Source organism: Abramis brama (assembly GCF_963993115.1).
Source record: "Abramis brama genome assembly, chromosome: 1".
Classification (NCBI taxonomy): Eukaryota; Metazoa; Chordata; class Actinopteri; order Cypriniformes; family Leuciscidae; genus Abramis; species Abramis brama.
The window spans coordinates 850,789-876,699 of NC_139963.1; the positions used below are offsets into that span (position 1 = coordinate 850,789).

A 25,911-nucleotide genomic window follows, 5' to 3' on the forward strand; every position below is an offset into this window, starting at 1 on the left:
CTAATAATAATAACAAATAATCCTACCGAAAACAATAGGGCCTTCGCCCTTTCAGGGCTTGGGCCCTAAATATAGCTGCAAGCAGCAATTAACGGGGTTCAAGCATTTAAGACCGTCATGCCAACTATGCTGTTGGGCTATAGGTTGAACTGAAATGTAGGCCTGAAACCATAAAATATCCATGATGGAGAATGCGCAAATGATATAAATCTATAGTACCAGTGCACCCTAATTCTTTGAAAAAAAAAATGGTTTTAAAAATGTGTTTATCAGCCGATGTTGGATAATGATAAAGATTAGATTTAAAAGATGTATTGTCCCTCTTGTGGACAACAGTGGTATTTAAGGCTTCATCTTCAGTTTAAATGTTTGATAGAATGTACTGTGAGCCCTCTGAGCATCAGAAATCCTTGAAACCTGGCACGTTTCTTCAAAATCAGTTGTTCTCCATATTTACACAGTTTTGTGACGTTTTTACTTTGTGCACACAATATATAGACATGTTACTCACAATGGGCCATACCAGAAATACATAAAAAATTGTATCTGCTAAACGGTTTCATCGATTGAAATTCTTTTGACAACTTTTTGCCATGAGGGTCTCTAGATGATGCATGTGAAGTTTCGAGCAATTCCGACAAACGGCCTATGAGGAGTTTGAAAAAGTAGAGTTTTCAAGGAGAATGCACAAATGATATAAATCTATAGTACCAGTGCACCCTAATTCTTTGAAAAAAAATTATGGTTTTAAAGATTTGTTTATCAGCCAATGCTGGATAATGATAAAGATTAGATTAAAAAGATTTATTGTCCCTCTTGTGGACAACAGTGGTATTTAAGGCTTCATCTTCAGTTTAAATGTTTGATAGAATGTACTGTGAGCCCTCTGAGCATCAGAAATCCTTGAAACCTGGCACGTTTCTTCAAAATCAGTTGTTCTCCATATTTACACAGTTTTGTGAAGTTTCTACTTTGTGCACACAATATATAGACATGTTACTCACAATGGGCCATACCATGTAACCCTGTGAATATTTGTACACTCTTATTTTAATTTGTTGTATTTAAAAAAAAAATATATATATATTTTTTTTTTATAACACATGGGAATTTGGATATGGTCATGTCAAGGTAGTCTGAGGTATTTCAAATGTTAACCAATGAGTTGTTCCATTTGAGTTTTTTTGGTGTGTTCACTATCAGCCAATGAGAATGGGAAGAGGGGAGGAGAGAGACGCACGCGGAGGTTGGAAGCTGGGAGGACAGAGAGGGAGAGCGCGCTGTTTGACCGAAGAGAGTTAACTTAAATACATTGTTAAAGTATATCAAGCGACAGTGTTTGTGTCCTAGATCACATTCAGATATATTAATATATGTGTTGTGACAACGGGGAACGTTTTCTTTGTGTTTAACGACTAAATGTGTTAAGTCTGCTCTGATCATCCTAGCAGCCGTCATTTTATGTTTCGCTGAAAAGGACTATAGTGTTTTCTTTAGTTTTTTTCTCGGGATTCAAGGACCAAGAAGAGTCAAACAGCATCGGGGTATTTTCAGGCGGTTCTATGTCGAAAATAGACCTTGCAACTTGTTGAAGGAGAGAGAACGTCAGCTTTCGTGCGTCTGATTCGTCTGCCATTTTCGGGTGTGTGACGCATCACTTATTTCAGCGTTGGACTGTTTTCCTGTTCCTCTTGAGGAGACGAGGACACAAGCTTCACGTAACCACTTCTCTGTGCAGCTGGAGAGTTTCGCTGTAACAGAGTGGAGTATCTGAGTGAGTAACTGAGTGAGTAACCAGTTTGTCTATGCACGTTGAAAACTGCGTCATCTATTCGCTGCTGACATAAAGTGCACCACCGAATTTGGGCCCCCAACGAAATCCAAGCGCTTGGTTCATGAACATTTAAACATGTAAAGTGTGAATATGTGATTCAAGTTACAGTTTTGATTTCATAAAAGTATACAACTGTAACTAGTAACTGGTATTATCCGCCTGAGATTGTTTTTTTTTTCTCTGCTCATTCTGTAATTTACTGACATTATAACAAAAGTGGTTTCATTTTATTTCTTCTAAAAAGAAGAGGATTTTTTTTTATTTCATTTTGACGTTTAAGGTGTTTTTTTGTTTTGAGGTAAAATAAATACGTTTTTTTATATTTGTTACTATTGTTGTATTTGTTTCATAGCTCAATTTGATTACAGTATTGTTGTAGGAAGAAAACAGCCCTTAACAAATAGTGAAGTAGCATTTTATTTAATCAAAGGTAATGTGTATACATATTTGTGTATAGTTTAAGCTACAGTTTTGGAGGCACCGTGACAAATTATAGTTCCTGTAGAAATATCAGAGAAAATCCAGCCAACTCACCATCAATTGCTGGAGCCCAGGTCTTGCTGTTTTTATGCGCCTTTAACAGTAGTGTTACACCAGAAATATATAAAAAATTGTATCTGCTAAACAGTTTCATCGATCGAAATTCTTTTGACAACTTTTTGCCATGAGGGTCTCTAGATGATGCATGTGAAGTTTCGAGCAATTCCGACAAACGGCCTATGAGGAGTTTGAAAAAGTAGAGTTTTCAAGGAGAATGCACAAATGATATAAATCTATAGTACCAGTGCACCCTAATTCTTTGAAAAAAATTATGGTTTTAAAGATTTGTTTATCAGCCAATGCTGGATAATGATAAAGATTAGATTAAAAAGATTTTGTTGAACATTGGTTACCTTGAGTGTGCTCTTATTATGACTGTTGTCTAAGGGGTGTGAACCTAAGGGGTGTGGTTCATTCATTGTGGCTGTTCAGGTGTTGCAACTTAATAAATGACTGCATGCCCCTGTGTGTGTGTGCACGCCAGTCAAACGAAACCCGATGGCTATGTGAGTTTATTCCTCCGTCATGTGTTAGCCGGCTTTCTACCCTTTATGTTACGATGGCAGCTTCAACAGGTTATGGGCCCAGAAAGGAGTTTGGAAGCCGGTGGAACCGTTTATGCTTTGACGGGGATGAGAAAAATTATGAACTGTGGGAAACTAAGTTTCTAGCGCACCTGCGTCTGCTCAGTTTGAAGAGCACCATACTGAGCGAACCACCTGATGATGACGGTGTAGAAGAAGACGCAGAGAAAAATGAGGATGCGTATGCAGAACTGATTCAGCTGTTGGATGATAAAAGTCTTTCCCTCGTGATGAGAGATGCAGCGGATGATGGAAGAAAGGCGCTGAAGATTCTGAGAGAACACTATGCTGGTAAGGGGAAACCACGAGTGATCAGCTTATACACAGAGCTTACGTCTCTCCAGAAAGCTGTCAATGAGAGCGTCACAGATTATGTCATTCGCGCAGAGACCGCTATTACAGCGTTGAGAAATGCGGAAGAGACTTTAAGTGATGGCTTGTTGATCGCAATGGTTCTGAAGGGCCTACCAGATTCTTTTAAGCCATTTTCCATTCATATAACTCAAAGTGATGAAACGATAACTTTCACGGAGTTTAAAACAAAGCTGAGAAGCTATGAGAGCACAGAAAAGTTTAGTGCTGTTTGCTCAGAGGACGACAGCGTGATGAAAGCAAGAGACGGATGGAACATGAAATTGACCTGTTTTAACTGCGGACAGAAGGGACATAAGGCTGTGGAGTGCACTTCTGCTACGAGCGAGCATAGAGAACAGCGACAGTGGTGTCATCTTTGCAAGAGTTCCACGCACAAGGATGTGAATTGCAGACGGAGAAAGCGGGACAACGCGAAGCGGGTGATGGACGAGGAGGACCACACCTTTGCTTTTAAGGTGGGCCAAGTGGATGCCGTCCTGGTCAGCGGAGTGAAGGAAAAAGGCCTCATGGTTGATACAGGAGCCACGTCGCATATCATTCGGGACATCACACAGTTCAAAGACTTTGACGAAAGTTTTGAGCCACACAAGCACATCCTAGAGCTGGCTGATGGAGAGAGGACCAGCGGTGTCGCCTTGAGGAAAGGTACAGCCAAAGTTCGCCTGAGAGACAACAAAGGTCGAGTGGTGGAAACGATGCTGATGGGGGCGCTGTACGTCCCATCTTTTCCACAGGACATCTTCTCAGTCAAGGCAGCGACGTCACAGGGAGCGACGGTCATTTTCAAAGAAGGTCAGAACAGACTTGTTCATAAGAACGGTGTAACATTTGACATCCAGGTGTATGATAGACTGTTCTATTTAAGCACTGTTACAGACGATGTTGATCAATGTCATGGATGTTATGATATACACACATGGCATGAAATTCTTGGTCACTGTAATTATGAGGATGTGTTGAAGCTGGAAAATGTTACAAAGGGGATGAAAATCAAAGGTAGAACTGAACTGTCTAATTTGAAATGTGAAGTGTGTACACAGGGTAAATTTGTTCAGAGCAGGAACAGGGAGGCAGATGAAAAAGCAAAAGTTCCTCTTGGACTTGTGCACACAGATTTAGCTGGACCTATGGAGCCAATAGCAAAAGATGGTTTCAGATATATCTTGGCATTTACTGATGACTATTCAGGTGCAATATTTACATATTTTTTGAGAGCAAAGAGTGATACAGTCAAAGGAACAGAGAAGTTCATTGCTGATGTTTCACCTTATGGTAAAATTAAATGTATGAGATCTGATAATGGCACCGAGTTTACATCCAGGGAATTTCAGTCCCTGCTCAGTAAAAATGCAATTAGACACGAAACCTCAGCTCCATATTCACCCCATCAGAATGGGACAGCTGAGAGGAGCTGGAGAACTTTACTTGATATGGCGAGGTGTATGTTAATCGAGAGTAACTTACCAAAAATGTTATGGACGTATGCAATCCAGACTGCAGCTGTTATTCGCAACAGATGTTTTAACAGACGTGTAGGACAGACCCCATACTATATGTTGACTGGAAAGAAGCCTGATCTTTCAAGAATGAAAATATTTGGGTCAAAGTGTTATGCATACAAACAGAACAAGAAAAAGTTAGACTCTCGATGTGAAAAAGGGATTTTCGTCGGTTATGACAAGAATAGCCCTGCATATCTAGTTTTTTATCCAGACTCAGGAAAAGTGAATAAAAGTAGGTTGGTGGAGTTTATCACAAAGAGTGGGACAGAATGCCACACTCAGACAGATCAGTCAATGTGTGAAGATGAAGTGCGTAGGGAGAGTGCTGAAACTCACCTATCAAAACCTGAGATAATAGAAATAATAAATTCCCAGGACATAAAGTCTGGAACGTGTGACCCAAGCCCCAATACAGGTGAAAGAGAAAGTGTTGAGAGCAGACGTTATCCACAGAGAGAGAAGAGACCCCCACAATATTTGAGAGATTATGAGTGTAGAGTGAAATGTGATGATGACCATGCACTAACCAGTATTGATTATTGTTATAGAGTTGCATGTGGTGTACCCCATACTCTAAAGGAGGCTATAAGTTCACCAGAGTCAGAATTGTGGAGTAAAGCTATGCAGGAGGAGATGAACTCTCTTAAAGAGAATGATACGTTTACCCTTACAACACTACCTGAAGGTAAAAATATAGTGGGAGGCAGGTGGGTCTACACAGTGAAGGAAAACCCAGTTGGAACAGCTGGCTCTTATTATGACTGTTGTCTAAGGGGTGTGAACCTAAGGGGTGTGGTTCATTCATTGTGGCTGTTCAGGTGTTGCAACTTAATAAATGACTGCATGCCCCTGTGTGTGTGTGCACGCCAGTCAAACGAAACCCGATGGCTATGTGAGTTTATTCCTCCGTCATGTGTTAGCCGGCTTTCTACCCTTTATGTTACGATGGCAGCTTCAATTGTCCCTCTTGTGGACAACAGTGGTATTTAAGGCTTCATCTTCAGTTTAAATGTTTGATAGAATGTACTGTGAGCCCTCTGAGCATCAGAAATCCTTGAAACCTGGCACGTTTCTTCAAAATCAGTTGTTCTCCATATTTACACAGTTTTGTGAAGTTTCTACTTTGTGCACACAATATATAGACATGTTACTCACAATGGGCCATACCAGAAATATATAAAAAATTGTATCTGCTAAACAGTTTCATCGATCGAAATTCTTTTGACAACTTTTTGCCAGGAGGGTCTCTAGATGATGCAAGAAGCAATTCCAACAAACGGTCTATGAGGAGTTCAAAAAAGTAGAATTTTCAAATAATCACAAATATTTAACAAATTATTTGATTGACAGCAGTGGTTCTTGAGGCAAAGTTGTCCAGAATGAAGAGATCTATCAAATGATATGCATATTGTGTGGATGTGTAAAACACTACGTGATTACAGAGACATAAAACTCTTTAGCGCCATCTAGTGGCCGATTTCTTTCAAAATTCTTACAGACCTCTAGGGCCATGAGTTGAACATGCCCGCCGTGTTTTGTTCCGATCAACCTTCGCTAACCTTGTCTAATAGGTGCTCAAACTTCACTGGCTAATGGTGGCCATGTTTTTCGAGATACACCCATGTCCTCAAAGAAAGGCATGGCACCCTGGACAAAGATACCGCATGCCCATATTCAAGTCAACCGGACTAACGGTAGCGTAGTTATAAGCTGGTTTATGCCTTTTTGGTATTATAGCACCTCCAAGTGGTGAATCGCTGCGTGAAAATATCTCAATGCTTTCAAGAGTTATAGCCATTTTTGTGAAAGTGGCCCCGCCTACTTCGAACGTTTTGGCATCCCATGGCGAGCGTGAATCACCGATCGTAATTCTTTTGACAACATTTTGCCATGAGGGTCCCTTGATGATGCATGACAAGTTTCAAGTGAATTTGACAAACGGACTATGAGGAGTACGAAAAAGTAGATTTTTCGGAAAATTCAAAATGGCGGGAAAATTTGCATGCCGGAAATGAAATCGGAGATATACATTTTGTTTGTCTGGACTCAAGGTTTCCAATGATATAAGACACTTGAGTCTACGATAAACGGTGTAAGAGTTATGAGAGGTTTCGCATTGTTGATCGCTGTAGCGGCACCTATTGGCAATCCAGGTTTCAAGTCTCTAGGACTTACGGTTTGGTCTGCCCGATCAGTTTTATGGCGGAATAATAATAATAATAATAATAATAAAAATCCTAACAATAACAATAGGTGTTCAGCACTTCGTGCTTGAACCCCTATTAATAATAATAATAAATAATCCTACCGAAAACAATAGGGCCTTCGCCCATTCAGGGCTTGGGCCCTAATTATGCATAATTACATGCAACTAACCCTCAACCAAATCCTAATCCTACCCTAACCCTATAGTAAATACATGTAGTTAATTAATATTACTCAGTACTCAGTATAAATAATATATAATTACACTGTAACAATGACACCTTAAAATAAAGTGTAACCAAAGTTGCATAGAATCTACACATTTTAAATATATATAAAAATGCAGCTCAGTTGTTACCCTTCTTTCATTTGATGTTTTTATCCTCTGTGCCAAGCACACGCACATCAGCACAGCTGTTGTTTCTCATGTTATAAAACTCAGTCTATAAAGAGAGGCCGAAAAGTGTTGCTGATGCTGACTGAAATATCTTAAGTGATAGGATGTGTTTACCTTCTAAACCAAGGGTAAAATAAAGCATAGATAAGAGGATTCAGGCCTGAGTTAAAATAGTATACCCATGTTAGAAATTCACTATTACAGAGGACATTACTGTATTCCCTAAAAAAGAAAATATATAGAGAGGTAGAAAGCAGAGAATATAAAACCTTCCATTACACATTTACCACCCTTCATCAGTGTGTTTATAACTTTCACCTGCTGATGTACAACAAAGAAAATCCTGAAATATAGAGTTATGATTAGGGTACAAGGAAACAGCAAGGACACGAACAGATCAGTGACTACCCATGTAAAACTTATCATGAGAGAAAACTCTCCATAACACACATATGTTTTGTGTGATGTGTCAAAATGTTGATTGCTGCTTGAAAGAGCAGTGATATAAGCTGAAGAGCAAAACCAGCAAAGACAGATGGTCATTTATGTTTTAGTTACGGTTATTTTCTGTGGGTACTGTAAAGGGTGACACACAGCCATAACGATCAACAGCAATTAATACTAAATTACTGAGAGATGCTGAGATTATCAGACTAAGGGTCATACTGAAGGTCAGGTCATGTCAGGTCATCTTCATTTATATAGCGCTTTTAACAATGTAGATTGTTCCAAAGCGGCTTTACATTGATAATTGGAAATCAAAGTAACAGAGATTGTTTTGGCTTTATAGCAGCTCTAGAATAAAGTTATTGTCCAGCTAGTTAGTTTTAGATTGATTCACTTCCGTCGCAACGATCATCAGTTATTAACTTAGAGGCCGCTAACACGACACCGTTTTAACAGAAAACTTGTAAGTTCTTTCTGCGCAAACTTAAAAAACGTGAACCAGTGAGAACGCTGATGGTGCGCACATGCGTATTACGAGTTCAGTCTATAGGTATGTGCGTTTGAATATATGTGCGCAGGCGTGTAGTCCTTCCACACACACACACACTCACTCTGCCTCGTTGCTCCTGCTGCAGCTGTTGCGTTGATGTGCGTCTGAAAGCTTCGTATATCTTTCTGTTTTGAATCATTATTCCATGTTGTTTATACTGCTAAATAACTTACTCAACATCACACATTAACCTGACATCGCTAGCTTCAATCTAAATTGCTATTGCTAGCACAACATGCTAGTAATTCGATAGCCTGTTAGCATGCCATCTGTGCGCTTTTTTTCTTTTCTTTTTTTTTCTTACGCGCGCTCACGCCTTTTACAAGTCCATCAAACAACTTAGGTGAGTAGGATCAGTCAACAAACATGGTAAGTCATGTCATCTTCTCCTCTTATTGTTACTTGCACCTCATGTAACATGTATAGCATAGCCTTCTCTGTCAGCACAGGATTTACATGTGATAAATGCAGGGAGATAGTCAAGCTAACGGGGAAGATTTCAGAACTAGAGACGCATCCAAGCTTTAATCGAGGTTAATTGTAAGAGTGCAAGGGCTTCAGATACTGCATTGGATGCGACTAGCTTAGTGAACTCTGTACACTGTTCGGTTCCAGCTGAAGCAGAGCCCGTGCAGCAGGGCAACTGGGTGACGGTGAGACGCTATAGTCGCGGGACAAAACACCGCTCTTCCATTCCGATAACAACTTAAAATAGATTCTCCCCACTCAGTGAAACACCCACTGAGAATCCTGTTGAATATGCCCTAGTTCGGCCGTTCCCAAACTGTGGTCCGCGGACCACTAGTGGTCCATGAGGGTACTGCAGGTGGTCCGTGGAAAGGCAAAATAAAATATAAAATAATATTTTTTTACCTTCATTTTACCAGGAAATTCCCATAAAAAAAATAAAAAGTAAAAAGAATATGTAGGCAAGAATATGTATAATTTTTCTGTATGAAGGACATCTATGTGACCACTTAAAAACTACAGACAAGTCTGGTCTCATCCTGAAGAAATTGACTTTTGACGTCCCGTGTACCGTGTAACTCATTCTCCAGTATCCTTTTATGATCACCTATGGTTGCTATTTAGGACAGTTTGCTTGGCTGGTGATTGTTTGGCATGTGCTTATGTAAATATTGTCTATGCATCAATATATGTTTGAAAAGAGATCTTTTGGCTGTTTTTTTCCATTGAAATACATTATATCCTTCGCTGGGTATACTACAAATATGATCCCCCCTTTTATTTTTTGTAACTTATCAATTCTAAGCAGCTGGGACAGTTATATGTTGCGAAGATCATTAGTCATTAACTATGAGCCGCTAACACGACACCGTTCTAACATCTAACTTTGATAAAGTCTGTATGGTGCCCTGGTGGCCTCTATACAGTAGCCAGCACAAATCTCAAACGTGATTTATCATTTACACTAGATATTGTTACATTAAGCACCAACACTTCAAAAGAATAATATTTGAAACTTGACTTCTCAGTAATTCTGAAGATATTACTATAAATTACAGCAACACAGCAACAATTACAGCAACAAAAAAAAGTTTGAAAACCACTGGTCTAGTGTGTGCTTACATAGAAAAAAATGGCACATTCTGAACCAGGTGAACAAAAATCAACATAGGAAAAGAAGTAAAAAATGTATAAAGAAATAACCTACGGCGTCATGTATGACGAATCATTTATGCAAAGATATGGTGACCTCGGTCTATGGGCGACGAAGGTGACCGCACGCTACCTGGGTAAGGTAATGTCCACATGCGTGGTCCAGGAAAGACACCTCTGACTTAACCTGGTTGATATGTGCAAGGCTGAGCGAACCCGCTTCCTCAACTCCCCCATATCCCACGCTGGCCTCTTCGGCGGCGCGGTCAAGGACTCTGCCCAACAGTTTCAACCGCCCAGAAGCAGACTGAGGCGATCAAACATGTTCTGAACCCCAGCTGCCGGCTCAAACGCCTCAGTCTGCTCACCGCCGAGGCAGCCCTTGTGCAACTCCAGAAACTCAGGGTTCGCATTCTGAACTATCTCGACAACTGGCTGCTTCCTAGCTCATTCTCGAGACCAGATTTGCTAACACAGGGATCTGGTTTTCCGCCACCTCGCCCGTTTGGGCTTTCGGGTCAACTGGGAAAAGAGCAAACTCTCCCACGGGCAGAGGATCTCTTTTCTTGGTATGGTAGACTCGGTCGCCATCTGTGCACAGCTTACGAGCAAGCAGTCACTGCTGAGTCAATTCCAGAGCAAGAGTGCGATTCCACTGATTCCAAGTTTTTTCAGAGGCTCCTGGGGTATATAACCAGTTACTACTAGCTTTCTACGGGCCGGAGTGCCCTTAGAAAAAGTTTCCAGGCATGTTGTTGTGTCAACAGATGCCTCCACCACGGGCTGAGGTGTCATGTGCAATGGACATGCTGCCGCGGGCTCCAGGACAGGACAACAGCGCATGTCAATTGCCTCGAGATGATGGCGGTACGCTTGACTCTGCACCACTTCCAAGCGTTGCTCAAGAACCAACACGTATTAGTTCGCTCAGACAATACCGCGACAGTAGCGTACATCGACCGACAAGGTGGTCTACGGTCCCGACTTATGTCGCAACGCGACGCACAGGTAGATCTGTTTGCCTTCCACGACTTTTCCCATTGCAACCTGTTTTACTCCCTGACCGAGGGCACGCACGGCACGGACGCACTAGTGAACAGCTGGCCACGGGGCCTCCGCAAATATGCGTTTCCCCCAGTTAGCCTTCTTGCACAGACCCTGTTCAAGATCAGGGAGGACGAGGAGCAGGTCAGTTTGGTCACGCCTCATTGGCCCACCCGGACCTGTAGGGCTGGGCACTATGACGGTATATATCATTACCATGGTAGAAAATGTGAACCGTAACAGATTTTTTTATTCCGTGTATACCGCAACATGTAAATAAGAGGGCGTTGTTAACTCACGTGCAGCATGCGTGAGACAGATCAATAGGATCCACAAAGGAATTACGTTTTCTAAAGGGTTATTAACGTGATATTTTCAGGGGAAAAGGCGCAGCAGTCAACTAGAGCAGTGCAGCACCAGTTTAGAGGAGTGCACGTTTGCAATGGGGAAAGCATAAAGCTTACTTGACAGCAACAGTAGCCTACATACATCAATATTGTAACGAATAGAAATAACCTTAAATAATGTAATGTAATGTAATCTTCCTTTGATTCGATACGTGATTACAACTTGACACTCAAATTAACTGATCGCATTTTACTGATGAAAAAGACATGCGGGTGCACGTGCACTGACCGGGAGCGCGGTGTGTCAGTGTTCTCCAGGCTATGGTAAAATAATGACGCAATTACAAGGTGTGTATAATTTAAACTATTTAGTCAACACTAAGTAGCTGCTATTCAGTCTCCTAGTCACTTCTGAACTTGATGACCTTGACACTTCTGAACTTCTCATGATTAAAGCTCTAGGTGATGTGATGGGTTGCCAGATATCACAAAAAGAGCAAAACAAGCCCCTTAAAAACGCTGTATAATAGGCAGACATGACAAAAATGTACAGGGGAACACATTTAAACATAACTAGTTGTAAGGGATCCACTGAAGGCAAGATTGAGAACCCACGTGCAGCTTTATTTATAAATATAACAAGATCAAAACATAAAACAAAAGCATGACGTGGCATTAACTCAAAAACATGAACATGAACATGACGCTTACCAAGAGTGGTTACAGGGAAACAAAAATTGACGAAGACACATGGCAGACATGAGGGTTTAAATACACACAAAACTAAAGACAAGACAGGGGACACCTGTGAATAATGAAACAATGAACCAATGACAACATGACACATCAGACAAGGGAACACATGGCAGGATCACATGACTAACAGGGGATCACATGACAGACATGAAGCAAGACAAGAACAAAATGGACAGATCCCCCCTCTAAGGGCGGCTCCCGACGCCCAGCAAAAACAAAACAAAACCAAACCAAAACAATTCCAGGAGGGTGGTGGAGCGGAGGAGGTCTTGGGGGAGGGATGGTGGGCCAGGCCCATGCAGGGGAACAGGACATGGGACGTGGCATGGCGTGGACGGGCCTGGGATGTGGCAAGGCGTGGGCGGACCTTGGCCATGGCATGGTGTGGGTGCACCTGGCCGGCTATGAAGCCGCCAAGGTGGACCAGGCAGTTCAGGTGGATAGGGTGGACCAGGCAGTTCAGATGGACAGGGTGGACCAGGCAGTTCAGAGGACCATATTGTATGAAGCCGCCAGGGTGGACCAGGCAGTTCAGGTGGACAGGGTGGACCAGGCAGTTCAGGTGGACAGGGTGGACCAGGCAGTTCATGCGGACAGAGTGGACCAGGCAGTTCAGGTGGACAGGGTGGACCAGGCAGTTCAGAGGACCATATTGTATGAAGCCACCAGGGGGGACCAGGCAGTTCAGGTGGACAGGATGAACCAGGCAGTTCAGAGGACCATATTGTATGAAGCCATCAGGGGGGACCAGGCAGTTCAGGTGGACAGAGTGGACCAGGCAGTTTAGGGGACCATATTGTATGAAGCCACCAGGGTGGACCAGGCAGTTCAGGTGGACAGAGTGGACCAGGCAGTTCAGGTGGACGGGGTGGACCAGGCAGTTCAGGTGGACAGAGTGGACCAGGCAGTTCAGAGGACCATATTGTATGAAGCCACCAGGGTGGACCAGGCAGTTCAGGTGGACAGGGTGGACCAGGCAGTTCAGGTGGACAGGGTGGACCAGGCAGTTCAGGTGGACAGAGTGGACCAGGCAGTTCAGGTGGACAGGGTGGACCAGGCAGTTCAGGTGGACAGGGTGAACCAGGCAGTTCAGAGGACCATATTGTATGAAGCCACCAGGGTGGACCAGGCAGTTCAGGTGGACAGAGTGGACCAGGCAGTTCAGGTGGACAGGGTGAACCAGGCAGTTCAGAGGACCATATTGTATGAAGCCATCAGGGGGGACCAGGCAGTTCAGGTGGACAGGGTGGACCAGGCAGTTCAGAGGACCATATTGTATGAAGCCACCAGGGTGGACCAGGCAGTTCAGGTGGACAGGGTGGACCAGGCAGATCAGGTGGACAGGGTGGACCAGGCAGTTCAGGGGACCATATTGTATGAAGCCGCCAGGGTGGACCAGGCAGTTCAGGTGGACAGGGTGGACTAGGCAGATCAGGTGGACAGAGTGGACCAGGCAGTTCAGGTGTACAGGGTGAACCAGGCAGTTCAGGTGGACAGAGTGGACCAGGCAGTTCAGGTGGACAGGGTGGACCAGGCAGTTCAGGTGGACAGCATGGACCAGGCAGTTCAGGGGACCATATTGTATGAAGCCGCCAGGGTGGACCAGGCAGTTCAGGTGGACAGGATGGACTAGGCAGTTCAGGTGGACAGGGTGGACCAGGCAGTTCAGGGGACCATATTGTGTACATAAAGATATGAAGGAATCCGGCTTGTCCCATAGATGATCACTTTGCTCTCTGGAGACGTGTTCAGTCTTTCCGCTTATCAAATTACGGCATGTAAATAGCGAATCCGCCATGGCGCAAACGCAACTGGCTTTTAAAGGGAATGGGAGATGAGACTCTGATTGCTTTAATGCATGTAAATCGTCTCGGGTTACGACTGTAACCCTTGTTCCCCGAGAAGGGAACGAGACACTGCGTCATCGTCGTGACGACACTAGGGGAACGCCCTTAGCGTAGCGCATCTGAAGCATGAATGAAATCTGTCCAATCCTGATTGGTGCTGCGTCATGACGTAGTAGATGACGGCATAACCGGAAGATACAAAGGGACGCCGGCACAAACACACGTTAGCTCCTTTGCGATGAAGCAAGCGCTCTGCCCGTGATAGGTGTGGCAACGAGACGCAGTGTCTCGTTCCCTTCTCGGGGAACAAGGGTTACAGTCGTAACCCGAGACGTTCCCCTTCGAGGGAACTCGCACTGCGTCGTCGTCGTGACGACACTAGGGGAACGTAATGCCCACTATGCCACACCGTAATCACGCCTGCCCTAGTGTGAAGCTGGGAGACCAGGCACACTTAGGACGCGAGCACTCTAGCACCAGGCGTCACAGGGAGTTGCAGACTGTAAAAACGTATGAAGGTGTGTGGGGTGGCCCACCCGGCCGCCTCGCAGATCTCCTGAAGCGAGACGCCAGAAAGGAGGGCCACCGAGGAGGCCATGGCCCTGGTGGAATGTGCCCTCACGGCCATAGGTGAAGGCAAATTGCGCACCTGATAAGCCGTGGCTATAGCCTGGACAATCCAATTGCTGATTGTCTGTTTAGATGCAGGCAGCCTCCAGGCAAGTTGGTGTTATAGCCAAGGCCTGGAGATCCCCCACTCTCCTCAGAGAGGTGATAGCAAGGAGAAAGGCCACCTTAAGGGTCAGGTTCTTTGCCTCAGCCGACTCCAGTGGCTCGAAGGGGGCCTCAGCCAACCTTTCAAGTACCACCGCCAGGTCCCAAGTTGGGACTCTGGAGCGAGCCGCAGGCCTCATCCTCCAAGCCCCACGGAGGAAATGTACAACCAGATGGTGCTTCCCCAAAGGCCCATCACCTACAGGCGAGTGGAAAGCCCCAATGGCAGCCACATACACCTTAAGTGTGGACGGGGTAAGACCGGCGGAGAAACGATCTTGGAGGAACTCCAGCACTGAAGCCACTGGGCAGTTAACTGGGTCCACCTCACGCTCTCTACACCAAGTGGAAAACACATTCCACTTCAGGCTGTACAGTCTCCTGGTAGAAGGAGCCCTGGAGCTGAGTAGGGTCTCGACAACACCTGCTGACAGGCCAGCCTCTAGGTACCGAGCCCCCTCAGGGGCCAGACCCAGAGGTTCCACAGCTCTGGCCGGGGGTGAAATATTGTGCCCCCTGCCTGCGACAGCAGATCCCTCCTCAGAGGGACCTGCCACGGGTGGCCATCCAGCAGTGCTACAATGTCAGAGAACCATACCCGGGTCGGCCAGCAGGGTGCTACTAAAAGTAGGCTGATCCCCTCCCGGCGGACCCGCTCCAAGACTCCCGGGAGCAGAGCGATCGGGGGAAATGCGTACAGACGCAGCCTCGGCCACGTCTGCATCATGGCGTCCAGCCCCAGCGGAGCTGGATGCCTGAGAGAGAACCACAGTGGACAGTGGAACGTCTCTTGAGACGCGAATTGATCCACTTCCACTGGGCCGAATCTCATGCACATGGCTTTCACCACCTCTGGGTGGAGTCGCCACTCCCCGGGCCTCAGCCCCTGCCTCGACAGGACGTCTGCTCCCTGATTTTGGTCCCCAGGGACGTACATCACTCTGAGAGACGACAGTTTTCCCTGGGACCACAGAAGGATCTGGTGTGCCAGTCTGCATAGAGGGCGCAACCTCAGACCCTCCTGATGATTCAGATACGCGACTACAGAAGTGTTGTCCGAGCGTATCAGGACATGGTGGCCGCGGAGGTCCGGGAAAAAGCTCCTCAGAGCTTTGTAGACCGCCAGCATTTCCAGGCAGTTGATGTGCCAGGAAGAATGCCGGGTCTCCCACAGACCTCTCGCAAAGCGGCCGTCCATGACCTCGCCCCAACCAGTGAGGGAGGCATCTGTTGAAACGGTTTTCCGGCAACATGATACTCCCAACACCGGTCCCTGGGACAGGAACCAAGGTTTCCTCCATATGACAAGGGAACAAAGGCATCTGCGCGTTACCCTGATCATACGGAACGGATTTCCCTTCCCTTCCCCTTGGCTCTCAACCACCACTGTAGGGGTCTCATGTGTAGCAGGCCAAAAGGTATGACGCTGGACGCTGCTGCCATGAGCCCCAGCAGTCTCTGAAACTGCTTCACAGTGAGGTTGTGGCCTAGCTTCGCTCTGGAGACCATTGCCCGTATGGACTCCGCGCGCGCGGGAGACATTTGTGCCCGCATCGTCGTGGAGTCCCATACAACTCCCAGGAACATAGTCCTCTGGGAGGGCGTCAACACACTCTTCTTTGTGTTGAGTCTCAGCCCCAGGCACCTGATATGGGCCAGAACGACATCTCAATGCCGAACTGCCATCTCGCACGACTTGGCTAATATTAGCCAGTCATCGATATAATTGAGTACACGGATGCCCTGGAGTCTCAGCGGAGCCAGCGCTGCATCCATGCACTTGGTGAAGGTGCGAGGGGAAAGAGCTAGGCCAAAGGGAAGAACCCGATATTGGTACGCTTCGCCCCCGAAAGCGAACCTCAGGAACTTCCTGTGACATGGAAGGATGGATATATGGAAGTATGCGTCCTTCAGATCTATCGTGACGAACCAGTCCTCGAACTGGATCTGACTCACGATGGCTGGAATTGTGAGCATTTTGAACCTGAATCTCCTCATAGAACGATTCAAGTGCCTGAGATCTATTATTGGACGCAATCCCCCATCCTTCTTGGGAACTATGAAGTACCGGCTGTAGAACCCGGACTCCCTGTCTGGCAGAGGAACACGTTCTATGGCCTCCTTGACCAACAGGGATTGAACTTCCTGTTCCATAACCCGAACCTGCTCTGGGCCGACCACAGTCCAGACCACCCCGTTGAACTTCGGGGGAGGGGAGCTGAACTGCAGTCTGTAACCCAGCTCTACAGTACGCAGGGCCCACGCAGATATATTCGGAAGGCATGACCATGCGCCGAGATAATCTACTAAGGGAACCAGCCTCTCGAGGCTGGCCTCGGGTGTCAACCGAGCCTCGTTCCCGACCCCCTGAAGCGGCTGACCGGCAGGGAGCAGTCGAGAATGATTTTCGGTGGGCGGACGCGTTTGCTGCCCAGCCGCAGGTCTTTCTAGAGGCGGCTGGAGCGGCATGCGTGTGCGGGAAATACAGCACTAATTTCCCGAGAGCTCCGGGAGAGAGGCGACCTTGATCGCTCCACCCCGGGGGGGGCAGCTCTCAGCGGTCCGGCCGCAACTAGGACCGCTTGGAGGAAGCCTTCTTTGCCTGAAGGACGGTCCTCAGATCGACCTTAGGCTCAGAAGGCTTGCCTCGAGAGCGCCGCCTCCTTTGCCAAGCTCCCTCGGGAGGGGCACGGGTGGCGACACTCTCTTTTTACACCTGTCGGTGCGAGGAGCTGGCAGGCGGCCGAGGCTGCCCCTTAGAGGCAGCCTTCCTCGAGGAGCCAGAGCGACGAGGGAGGTACTGTTGGAAGGCCGCCGACTGCTTTTTCACCTCCTGAAACCTTCCAACGACGGTATTAACCGCGCCGCCGAAGAGGCCAGAAGGTGAAATCGGGGAGTCTAGGAGAAAATGTTTCTCTCTCTCCTTCATCCCCGACAAATTCAGCCATAAATGTCTCTCCACACACACCAGACCAGCCATGGAGCGGCCGATGGCACGGGCCGTCTCCTTGGTGATGCAGAGAGACAAGTCGGTGGCCTTCCTAAGCTCCGTGATATCCCTCGGAGAGGGACCCTCGCCCTCATCCAGCTCCTTGAGGAGGTCGGCCTGGTAGGCCTGCAACACCGCCATAGTGTGCAGGCAGCTACCAGCCCGCCCAGCCGCCATATAAGCCCTGCCCACTAGCGAAGATGTATTGCGGCATGGCTTAGTGGGCAGTACCGGGGCCTTAAGGGACGATGCGGCCTCGGGAGCAAGATAACTCGCGAGAGCTTCCTCCACCCGAGGCATTGTCCCATAACCACACTCAGCTGCCCCCAGCACATTCGAGAAATCAAGCACTGGGGGGTTGGAGAGCCTGGCTGAATACGGTTTCACCCATGACTTGCACAACTCATTGTGCAAGTCAGGAAAAAACGGAAGGCCCCGGCGTGGAGGTTGAGACCTGCGTTTATAAAATCTCTCATCCAGCTTACTTGGCGGCTGGACTTGTAATTCCTCTTGTGGCCAATCAATGTTAAGCTTGGCCACAGCGCGGGTCAAAACCTCCACCAGCTCCTCTTGAGCGGGTGCGTGAAGTGGTGGATTATCGAGCTCCACATCACCCACCTCGATGTTTAAATCATCTGACTCCTCAGAGCCAGACAATTGTAACATCGGGTCCTCCGCCTCGCGGGAAGAAGCCGCTTCGCGGGCTTCCACACAGGGCAGGAGAGCATCTGAATCCTCAGACGAGGACCGGGAACAGGCACGGCGCCAGGATTTTTTCTCTACTGGTGCTAATGGGGAGCTGGACCGATACGTGGGGGTGCTAAGAAAACAATTGATTTTCATTAATTAAGTTACTCTATAATATAGAGGTTCTCGTTTTTTCAATAAAAGCAGCTATGATACACAGCACTTTAACTGGATTTGGCCAAAGAATAGTCAACAAAATAACTAAGCCTAAAATTAAAAACGTTAAATAAAAAAATAAAAAACGTTATCCAATCACTGCTTAACTGCTTAAAAAATATTGACTAATATAGCCTACTGTTATATTAACTGTGCGTATACATAATATAGATTTTAATAGCTTGATGCTCTTTAAATATTTTGTTACATTATTAAAAGTTTCGGTGCATAGGACAGACCTATCCGCGATCGCTCTCCATGGTTCTGACCAAAGAAGAGAGCTTTGGAATCTCCATTACGCATCATACCTGGGCTGCATTTTCCGATAACATTGTCTCTTAGCGCGCTACGAAGACTCTTAAGGTATAGCTTAACTAAAGGTATACTACCACTAAAGGTATATCATTGCTAGGCGTCTTCAGGGCTATCATCCACTCGCGAGGCAGAGCCGCTGAAGGCAGAGGCGCTGGCGCCCTCCTAGCAACGGCGCTGTTTTTGGTAAAACATGATTTTGACCACTTCATTAAGTTTTGTTTTATAGAAAACTCTTTTTAAAAGATTTTCGTTTTGTATAAATTGTATCTTAATTTTGATCAATGTTTTATCAATCAATTGCCCGTATTTATTAAATAAGAAGCAAATATATAGCAGACAATGTAATAAGGCGCCACAGCACAATTGCAGCATAATGCAGCACAATTGCATTGCACGTGAACTGGAGGGTGCCGAAACTCAGCTTGTGCCTCACAGATTTGAGAAATATAGGCTATCTATTACAGAAAGCTTGAAATGTCTACTTTTAAATGAAAATATTCGAACCAAAATAAATAGGCTACTCTCTAATTATCCATATGAAATGTGAATTTCTCTCTGCAGCGACACAGAAAACACCAGTTTATTACTAAACAAATAAATGTCTCCTTGCTAATTTAGACACATTCATAATCATTACTTTAACCGGTTCTTTCTGGCAAGCTTTATGTGTGCGGTCATAACGCTTATTATCCTGTACCAGCCTATTTAAGTAATTAAATTAATATAAAGGGGCGATTTGTCCACAAATGGCTTAAATGAACAACTACTAGTCGACTAGAAAAAAAAAAATTAGTCGGAGGCAGCCCTCCACATATTTTCCTTGCGGAATGAGCGAGCGGAGCGTAATATTCAGAAATGCATGCGCTCTCCACTCACGAGCTCTGATCGAACCCGAACCTCACTGTCTGCTGAACTTGCGCAGAAACATCAAAATAGACATAGCCAGCTTTTTAAAATTGTTGTTAAAACTAAACATTTAGACTATTTTAGTACAAATTATGAGCTTATTGACGATTTTTTATAATTCTTGACAAAATTAGAATTCTTTTTTTTTTTTCAACGACGCAACGCTAGCCTACTTTTAAAAAATGCGGGTCGGGTACAATATTTTCTTTTTCTTTTTTTGCGGTCCGAGTTGCGGGCGGGTTAGTTGAAAACGTCGGTCGGGTGCGGGTTGTTTATACATTGACCCGCTCATCACTGGTGTCTAATGATTCGGATCACAACGTCAAAAATAGAATTAATAATATACAACGCCACAGCAAGAAAAACAAACACCCTGTACCTGTTAAAAATGAACTGTGCAAAAAACAGCTATCTGTTATGCCGAGTTCTGTAAAAGAACATTAATTAACGTAATTTCTTGTTGTTGACTCAATAATAAACTGCAATTTCAGAGTTGGATCTGTTTGTTTGTGTTTCATATTAATATTACATTATGTAAAACGTCCAACTGTTTACGAATCAAAATCCGGACATACTGTGATGCATGTATGAATTATCATGTTAGACTAAGTTAGTAATGTAATAGCCTCTATAGAGCCCGAATTTGCTTTTATATAAGTTAATCTTGTTTACGTTACTTTACGACCTGCAACATATCATGACTGCACACATATAACGTTACTTTACTGTAAATCAAAGATTTGACTATGGATTATGAAGCCTTAGTACCTCTGACCGTGGCGATTATATTAAAAAACTTACTCTCAGCAATGGTGAGATCTTGCCGGATCCCTATACAATAATACCTGACGATCTTTGGATTGTGGATGACAAGAAGTGGCCAGCAATTGTATGGCCTGATATATATAATTATCTAATTCAGACACCAAATGTGTATACAAGAGAAATGATTAGAGCGTACAAATCCCTTGATGCATACAACTACGTGCTATGTGGTCATGTGCAGCTCGTCAAATACTTTGATGCTGCAGCGGATTTTTGCGTGTTGAGGTCAGATGTACTCCGGTACGAATTAAGAGCGCGGGTCTTTTGCCCCCTGGTTGCGTGGGCTTAACTGGGGCTACACAGATTTTTGACGGGGCTTTAGCGCCCCCTAGCCCCGGTGTAGCGCCGTGCTTGACCGGGAAGATGCCGTAGCAGTCCCGTGTCCCCCTGAGAGATCCATTTGTGAGCCCCACGATCTGCGGCGCCGCGCTGCCTCGGCAACGGCGGGCCCAGAACCGCGGGGCTCGCGAGCCTGGCCGTGCTCATCAAACACGGCCAGCCGTGAGCGCAACACCCTGAGCGGCAGCTTTTCACACTCGCTACAGGCGGCTCCCTCGAGAGCCGCCCTAGCGTGCTGCACGCCGAGGCAATACACACACAGCTGGTGTGTGTCCAAGCCCGACAAATAACGCGGACACGGATGCACACACCTTCTAAACTGCTCGCTTGCCATTATATATGCTTGTGCAACTGTTTTATAAAGACAGACAACAATAAATAAGACAGACAAATCACACAGAGCGCTTTAGCTGAAGAGCAAAAAGCTAACGTGTGTTTGTGCCGGCGTCCCTTTGTATCTTCCGGTTATGCCGTCATCTACTACGTCATGACGCAGCACCAATCAGGATTGGACAGATTTCATTCATGCTTCAGATGCGCTACGCTAAGGGCGTTCCCCTAGTGTCGTCACGACGACGACGCAGTGCGAGTTCCCTCAAAGGGGAACCCAAAACACACCCATTACTCATTAAGAGAATAGGGACAACCCTTTTAGACCATGCGCCTGGTGCACCGACCCTTTTTCCCATCCTTAAACTAGCAAAAGTGGATTCGGACACGTCCTAACTGCACTTGCACCTTGTGCTTTAGACCATGTGCTTAGATCGTTAAAATAGGCCCTTTATCGCCCTTGATGTGAACAGCAGGGGCGTGTCTAGAGGGGGGGCATGGGGTGGCACCGCCCCCCCCGGAATATGATCGGCCCCCCCTGGTAACCCCCTCCAATCTCATTGGGCTAGATTTACTGTCAACCTGAAAATGCCCACCGCACCATTGGACCAGAGCGCTGTCAATCACTGTTTGATTTGAGACTCGCGTGAATGCAAAGAAGAAGCGAGTACAGTTGCGTGTTTTTAAAACGGAGAGAGACACCACGACACCCACCGCACCATTGGACCAGAGCGCTGTCAATCACTGTTTGATTTGAGACTCGCGCGAATGCAAAGAAGAAGCGAGTACAGTTGCGTGTTTTTAAAACGGAGAGAGACACCACGACACCCACCGCACCATTGGACCAGAGCGCTGTCAATCACTGCTTGATTTGAGACTCGCGCGAAGAGGAAGCAAGCACACTTGCGCGTTTTTTAAACGGAGAGAGACATCACGACACGTCAGTGTTTACGGTATGTACATGTCTGTTGAGCGACTGAGTGACTTGGGAGTGCTCAGTGTAGAGTCACGGAGAGCCAAGTCCCTGGACATGGATGAGTTTATCAGACTATTTGGTAGCCAGCACAAAAAACGCAGAATACAGCTGTTCTGAGGCAGAGCAGAGCATAACACTTAATTTTTGTGTTGAAAATAAAGTAATGTAAAAAGTAAAGTAAATAAAATAATGTTAAATTACTAATTTAGTCTGTGTGATTTTTTATTTATTGGAACAGAACTGTGTTGTCTAATCCATGCAAAATACAAATATGTAATAACATTTGATTTATTACATGAAATGTTATCATTTTTTTTAACATTTAATTTTTTTTAAAACATTTTTTAACATTTACTCTCTGATGAATAGTACATGTGCAAATAAAGGTTCAGTAAGGAGGAAATCTGAGAGTAAAGCTGCTCTGATGTTAGGACTCATTGTGACCGTTTATCTGCTTTCCTGATTTCCCACTATATGATATTTCAGCAAAGCAACCTTTCTGGTCAAACTCTTGACTGATTGTCATTTTGTATCTCAGTTTTTGTATTCAATTTATATTAAGGTTGGTAAAGCACAAACACATTGTAGCTTATGTCATAGACTGAGATAATATCTATTTCCTCTGTTGTAATAATGAGGGAAATGACAGATCTGATGTTATATTTCACTCCTACATTGGTAGTTCGACGGAAATGCCATCTGAGAGAGCCATAAACAGAGAAGCATAGCTAAAATAAATATTTTTATTGTGTTTGCATAATGTTGTTAATAGATCATTAGTTCACCTAATGAAATTTGTCATTATGTCTCACATTATTCTATAGGTTTATCTTTATTCTATAGTTTTATCTTTTATCTTGAGATTTTTCTATGAATGCTTATTATAGAAATATGCTCCATATTCAACATATTAACATTGCAAAATTTGGTAACACTTTATTTTACAGTGTCCTTGTTATATATCTGAAAAATGTATTTACCATAGTAATAACAGTAAATGATGCATAATGACATGCAACTAACCCTAAACCAAACCTTAATGCTAGCCTAACCTTAAAGTACATGTTGTTAATTAATAATCAGTACTTAAATATATAATTACACTGTAACAATGACACCGTAAAATAAAATGTAACCAAAAATGTTGTTGCATGTAATGCGTTTGTGTGTGTGTGTGTGTGTGTGTGTGTGTGTGTGTGTGTAGATGAATGAATACTGTATATACACACTTACCACACATGTTGGGTGTCCATATTTTATGGGTTTATGGGGACATAAACATAATGATTTTTATATTGCACAAACTTTATCCCCTGAACCTAACCCTTACCTCTAAACACAACCCTCACAGAAAACTTACATTTTAAAAATAAAAATAAATAACATAATTTAGTATAATTTATAACATGTTTTCTTCATGGGGACCATAAAAAAAAATAAAAAATCCATAAGGACAGACATTTCTGATATTACTATCTTTGTGGGGACGTTTAGGTTTATCAGGACACACACACACACACACACACACACACACATACACACACACACACAAACTGTGATTTCTAATCCAGGAACCATGTCTGAGAACTTTGAGAGCTTTGGTGGAAGAGTGAGGTAACATCTCACAGTAAGAAAAGGCCAGTCTGCTACAGTCCATGAGGATGATCTGTGGGACTTACAGCAGCTCCTGGCTACACCAGATATGACTGCTTATTTTCATATTGTTCAGGGACTCATTGTTCCATTTCTTTTCCTCAAATGTCTGCGGAACTTGTTTATTTTATGTTTATGTTGTTGAATCTTTTTATGTTCATACCACTATTTATACATTAAGACATTTTCTGGAAATAAAAGCAGTTGAAAGTTAGAGGACATCACTTTTTTACCGAGTTTAGTTCTGTATGACTGTCCCTTTTTTTGTCATTATGTTTTTGAACACAGATGCAACATGGCTGATGAACGTTATTAAGCATAAAGCACATAATATCTACATTTACCATTTATTCCAGTACATAGAGGATTTATGCTGCGTGCTCAGTTTATTAAATGAGCTAATTTAATACAATTTATGAACATTGTGTTTATTTCAATGTGTGTGGAAAGAAGTTAAATTGAACATCAAATGCAGAAAACATACTCTCTGAAATAAGCAACATACTAAGATACATGTAGTGTAAATTAGAAATATAAATCCTACAAAGATAATCATATCCTTTGAGTGACAGCTTTACCAGTTTTATTACAATTGATGCTCTGTAAAAATGTCGACCAGAGAGGATGCTGGCTGAAATATTTTCAGAGTTAAGATGTGTTTAACTGTCTTTTTAAACCAGGGATAAAATAAAGCATAGATCAGTGGATTCAGACCTGAATTTGTGTACAAGACCCATGTCAAAACATTTATGGTTGTGGAAGAGTTTACTGATATAGAACAGATATAGTATGGAACAAAGCAAAGCATATAAACTATCACAATGATTCCTAATGTCAGAGCAGCTTTATTCTCAGATTTCCTCCTCGATGAACCTTCCGTTACACATTTACCACCCTTCATCAGAGAGTTTATAGCTTTCACTTGCTGATGTACTACATAGAAAATCCTCAAATATAAAGATATGATAAGGGTACATGGAAAAATAAAAGACATGAACAGATCAGTGACTATGCAGGCAAATCCTATCGTAAGAGAACACTCTCCATAACACAAGTCTTTTCTGAGTGAAGTGTCAAAAAATCCATTATTAATTACAAGGATAGTGTTATAAACTGAGAAACAAACCCAGCTCAGACAGATGCTTATTAAAGTTTTAGTCGTGGTTATTTTCTGTGGGTACAGTAAAGGGTGACACACAGCCACATAACGATCAACAGCAATTAAAACTAAACTACTGAGAGATCCTGAGAAAGCCAATCCAAAGATTATCATAAACAGATTACAGAAAGTGTCTCCAAAGTACCAACACGTCTCAATCTGCCTAGAGCCCTCTATGGATATAATAAGTCCCATAAGCATGTCGGCCACAGCCAGAGAGAGAATAATCAGGTTTGTTGGAGTGTGAAGCTTCTTGAAGTGAGAGATAGAGATGATCACCAGCAGGTTCAGAAACAAAGTCCATGCTGACAGCAATGATACAGACACATACATGATATTGTATTCATATCTAGAGCGTTTTCCCTTGATACATGATGAGTTGATGGCAGGAAAGCAGTATTGAGTCTCATGATCCTCTGTCTCATAGGCCATGAGTGAGTCTCCTCATGTTAGGAGTTTGTTCTGCTCTCTTTATTGTCATAGAATTTATACAGTGTCTGAATCAGACGGCCCACCCATCTACTGCCCACTGATGATGTAACATACAAATGTTTTTTTATTTTTATTTTTTATATCTTTTTTAACATTAGCTTTGAAATGCAATTAATTTCTTAAATCCAGATTATAATTCTCTTACACTGGTCAAAAGTTAAAGCATTTTTTGTTTTTTTTGCCTCATTTCTTCACTGTCTTG

The 25,911-nt window shown here is 44.2% G+C and overlaps 1 protein-coding gene across 1 annotated transcript; it reads right to left on the reverse strand.

Annotated features, from left to right (window-relative positions):
* Positions 1-24,644: 24,644 nt before the first annotated feature.
* Positions 24,645-25,679, reverse strand: LOC311091280 (trace amine-associated receptor 13c-like; the record flags this gene model as incomplete). Its single annotated transcript, XM_084127100.1, has 1 exon — positions 24,645-25,679. Exon 1 carries the CDS (start codon positions 25,647-25,649, stop codon positions 24,645-24,647), a length of 1,005 nt encoding a protein of 334 aa, XP_083983226.1. The 5' UTR covers positions 25,650-25,679.
* Positions 25,680-25,911: the final 232 nt, after the last annotated feature.